Consider the following 4,810-nt stretch of genomic DNA (forward strand, 5'->3'; position numbering starts at 1 on the left):
TGGTTTTCCTCCATAATCTTCCTTCATTTGCTGTATGCAAGAAAGCATAATTATAGAATTAAACCCTTTAACCTCATCGCGGGCGATCGAACCCTAATTTCTAATTTTAGAGAAAAAAGAAAAAATTGAGTGACAAATTTGAAGACACTTTTGTAGAAGAAAATGGTACTCCATTTGGTTTACAGAAGATTAACAAATCCTCTTGAGAATAAAGGGCAAAGGTGTGGTGTTACCAAATCCTCTTGAGAATAATTTGAAAGTTCTTTCACTATCATACAAACAAGAAAACCTACCAAAAGTTTGTTCTGAAAAGTCAATTTATTAGATCAAAAGATGGCCAATTGAAAGTAGACACTTGGGGAGGAAAAACACCCATTTTGTTCAGCTTTTTCAACTGTCCCTTTTTCACTTTTCTTTCCACTTGTAGGAGAGGAGGGCATGAGTCAAAGAAAGCAAGCTTATGCAAGACCATTCTCTTGTTAAAGAAAATTAAAAAAAATTTTGGTTTTTACTATGAAATATGGAAATTAATTGAGTGTGTTTGGATAGGAGATTGTTTCGAATAATTTTTTGAAAAAAAAATAATGTAACTTTTTTATGATATGACATGCACCTAAGATTAAAAAGTGATTGAAAATATTTTTTTTAAAAAAAAATAGCTACAAACGTGTTTATGATACAATCATATAATTTTTTGCAAATAAAAACATAATATGTCTGAAAATGCTTGAAGAACTAAAAGTTCCGGAAACTCAAATAGATACTTCCTTCTTCCTCTTGTGCGCTGTCACTTCCGTGTGTAAATAGAATACCATAGAATAGAATAGAATTTGTTCCCAATGATCAAATCAATGGTTCTGGAAATCGAAAATTCTTGTTTACTTTTATAGATTCACTTTGACTAAAAGATTAAAACATCTACCAAAAAGTAATTTTGAACCATTTTTTTCCGAATATTCCCTAAACCCATTTTCTAATCTCACTTACAAAATTATTTCTTAAAAAGTCCACTTATAAAAAGCGATTGAAAATCACAATATTTTTAAACGATAGAAAAAAATATGGAATCCCTAAAATCAAAGAAGCGGACCATCTTTTAGTTTATTTCTATCGTTTAAGCCATATTTTCGCTCTATACAGGACTCTCCTTTCTTAAAAGTGCAATCCAAGCAACGCTAAGGTACTAACTTAAAAGGCACTTCCAAAATAGGCAATTCCCAATCATATCGTAGCAATTTTGTGAAAATAGGGATTGGCAATTCCGTTTGCGAAAATAGGGATTCGAAATTCCGATAGCATGACCTTCTATGAAATACTCCAAATCACCACACTAATGCGGACGTATTGCAGCAGAAGTTTTTGTTATGCTTGCCTTTTAAGGCTGAGATCACTAATGCTTTTTGTAGTCCAAAACTTTAATTTTCATTTTTGTAGATTCACTTGTTTTAAAACATTTATCAAGAAAACTCAGTGTTTAGTTTTGGCCTTTCAAATTTCCCAAAAATTATCACAGAATTTTATGAACATAAACGCATTCGAAATTCCGATAAGTTGACCCAAAAATGTGATCCAACTTAATGGCTACACTTTGTCACGGAGATACTAGATTTTATTCCAAACCTTTACAGCTTTGGAAAAAGCTGAAACAATTGGAGGAATCCACACCTGTGTATCATATGCCATCTTCAAGTGCAGCATCTACCTCTGCATTTTTTTTCATCTTAAAAGGAGAACCAAATGCTTTACCCCACGGTGGCCCCCCAAAGACTCAGAGAATCCCATGGAAAAAAAAAAGTCACTTAGCCCTTGCAATGAAGATATGCCATATTGGCCCCAAAGAGATTAGACATTTATGCTCTTTAGCTCAATCCAAAAGCCTTGAACCAGTGGAGATGACCACTTCATGATAGCTTTTCTTAGGTGTCACCACTATTAAGTCCAATCCGTTCACCTCCTTTTCCCTCTTGTTATCATATCTTGGAAAACTTCCCATTTTAAAAGTGAAAATGGGGATCTTTTGTTTTTGTTTTTTTTTTCGAAATAACAAGATTTATGGTAACAATGGATACGAAAATCTTGCCCCAAAATTTGGATGTGCCAAAAAGGTCCTGAGATTGTTTGCTTTGATAAAGTGAAGTTCACCCTCAAAAGAGATTACAAATTGAACTGATGATGGACCCAATAAAGTTGGAAAGAGAAGTTTAACCTTCAGCTACCCAACTAGCAACTCCAAAGTAGATCCACCACTATCCTATAGCTTCCACAACTTCTTGTTCTGAGCATCATATGTACTCACAAAGGTATTCAAATGCCTTTCTAAAGCAGTTTGCAAAAAAGATGAAAGAACAGTTGATACCCTTCTCAAACAATTGCAGGGAGATGATAACCACAAATTCCAATAATGATTACACCCACAAGACAAAAGTATGAGTTGAATGAGAAAGGAGAGCTAAAAAGAAGACGAGTAACTAGAATACATAAACCATCAAATATCAACAAAAATTTGTCACTTGTACGCAAAGAAATCGAATTTCCCCAATTGTTCTAGGTTCATAATCCTAAATGTGGAAAGAAAATACCAGGATTACTGACAGCCCAAACGACTAAATCAGGGGAAAAGAGCAACAAGCATATACCGAAGAACAACACTACAAAACAATGCAAACAGGAAAACAAGCACGCACCGCCAATGAAAGCTAATAAATAGTACCAAATGAACGCGTCCTAACCAGCAGTAGAAATTTAACTGTTTTGCCTTTTTTGGGGGTCTTTTTTAACTGCTTAAAGATTGTAGTTATGGGTTGATCAGTTCTCACTTGGCCATCATGACCTTGACAAACTCCTCGTAGTTGATCTGGCCATCACCATCCACATCAGCTTCGCGGATCATCTCGTCAACCTCCTCGTCTGTAAGTTTCTCACCTAGATTTGTCATAACATGACGAAGCTCAGCTGCAGATATGAAACCGTTTTGGTCCTTGTCAAAGACACGGAATGCTTCCTTGAGCTCCTCCTCAGAATCAGTGTCCTTCATCTTGCGAGCCATCAGGTTGAGGAACTCTGGAAAGTCAATGGTACCATTTCCATCAGCATCAACTTCATTGATCATATCCTGGAGCTCAGCCTCGGTTGGGTTTTGTCCCAATGACCTCATAACTGTCCCAAGCTCCTTGGTGGTAATGCAACCTGAAGCAATAATTGACCTTGATCCATTAATTCATACTCCCAATACAGAGACATAAACTCAACCAACATAATACAGCCACAAATATCACATAAGAGAGGAAAAAAGGAATAGGTATATGAAGCAATTATGCAATGGCTAGGGGGGGAAAACCACTGATTCCATCCAGTATTCTAGCAAGAATCTTGATTCTACCAAACTCAAATGCTTATCCAAAGCAAATGTCCAGAATCATTCACTTATTGCCAACAAATGAATTTGCACAAGTCAGCATTTGAAACTTATCTACTCATTTTCATCTAAACATAAAGAAAAATCACTTGATACTACCAAGAAAATGTAAACTCGAGGCATAGCAAAAACTTTATCTATAATAATGCATAACCTCTCTCTAATCACGTTTTCTCAACCCCTAATTGTCATTTGTCAATACAAAAGCTACAGACTTTAAGATCCTCAACACAAAGAAAACCTAGCCCAGTTACAAGATTTAAACACACTAATAGGAGGGAAACTAGACATGAATGCTAAAGCAACCTGTCCAGTAACGAATCATCATCTGATCCTTGATCAGAAGACAGACAACAGGAAGGTCACACAGAGAAAGGTTCAACATCTCTTCAAGCTAAAGCTGCATACGTATTGCACCTCTTTTACTTTTCAACCATGTTCAAGAAGATCTAAATCTAAATCTACTGTGTGAAAAAACTGACGCAGATTGTGTTCCTAATCCTTGTTTCTGTCCTTCCCCTTTCCTTTGATAAATTCACGATACACATATGGCAATTCCAAATCTAAATCCAAGGAATAAAAGCCATTTTATTTCCATTATATTTCATTTCATGGTGAAAATCCCAAATCCAAAATAACCTCTTAATAATCATATTAAGCCGAATATTCCAAATTCCCATGAAGATTCCTGACCAATTTTTCATACCAGCAAGAACAAATCAATTAAAAAAGAAAAATCACAACCCAGAAATACACAAGAACATCCCGTCAAAATCGGCTAACGAACTCAAATCTTAAACAACAAAACAAATGGGCTGAAAAAACAAACCAGAAACAAGAAAAAGATCTAACTATTAGCACAAAATCAGTCACAGATCAAACAAAAGAAAGCTGAAACATCCAGCCAAACAAGACAAAACGCAATTAGATCAAATTAGATCTGATCAAACCAGGTCAAAATCAAAACTTTAATAAAAAAAAGCCAATCTAGAACAACGTTAACTAATCATGAATCAGAAACAGATAAAACAAATCAAGATGGTCTAAAAGATGGGGGTAATAATACCATCTCCGTCCTTGTCAAAGAGGCTGAAGGCTTCCTTGAACTCAGAGATCTGATCATCAGTCAGCTGATCTGCCATTTTGGTTGATTTTTGCAGATGGGTTTGAGATACTATCCGCTAAAAAGACAGGAAAAAGAGAGAGATGGGGACGAGGGGGAAGAAATGCAAGGGCTGTCAACGAACGAGAGTGTGGAAATGGAAATATATAATACTAAATCAAGGTGGGGAATCTTTTATTTTTTATTTTTTTTATTTTTTAAATATTTTGTATTTCTTTATCTTTGTCTAATGTGTGAGATTTCCCTTTTGTTTCCTTCTTTCTTGTTTTAAT

At 35.2% G+C, this 4,810-nt stretch overlaps 1 protein-coding gene across 1 annotated transcript; it reads right to left on the minus strand.

Annotated features, from left to right (window-relative positions):
- Positions 1-2,465: 2,465 nt before the first annotated feature.
- Positions 2,466-4,672, minus strand: LOC113720560 (calmodulin-7). Its single transcript, XM_027245323.2, has 2 exons — positions 4,482-4,672; positions 2,466-3,186 (listed from the first exon to the last, which is right to left on the minus strand). The coding sequence occupies exons 1-2, from the start codon at positions 4,555-4,557 to the stop codon at positions 2,813-2,815; spliced, it is 450 nt and encodes a 149-aa protein (XP_027101124.1). The 5' UTR covers positions 4,558-4,672; the 3' UTR covers positions 2,466-2,812.
- Between the last annotated feature and the right edge of the window lie 138 nt (positions 4,673-4,810).

Source organism: Coffea arabica, chromosome 1c, assembly GCF_036785885.1.
Source record: "Coffea arabica cultivar ET-39 chromosome 1c, Coffea Arabica ET-39 HiFi, whole genome shotgun sequence".
In the NCBI taxonomy this organism is placed as follows: domain Eukaryota; kingdom Viridiplantae; phylum Streptophyta; class Magnoliopsida; order Gentianales; family Rubiaceae; genus Coffea; species Coffea arabica.

What these genes read in the sequence shown, in the direction of transcription:
- LOC113720560 (XM_027245323.2), bottom strand. Translation starts at nt 4,557, where the DNA reads ATGGCAGATCAGCTGACTGATGATCAGATCTCTGAGTTCAAGGAAGCC. An exon ending in CTTTGACAAGGACGGAGATG is followed by an intron (nt 3,187 to 4,481) that starts GTATTATTACCC and finishes TTATTGCTTCAG; the next exon opens with GTTGCATTACCACCAAGGAG.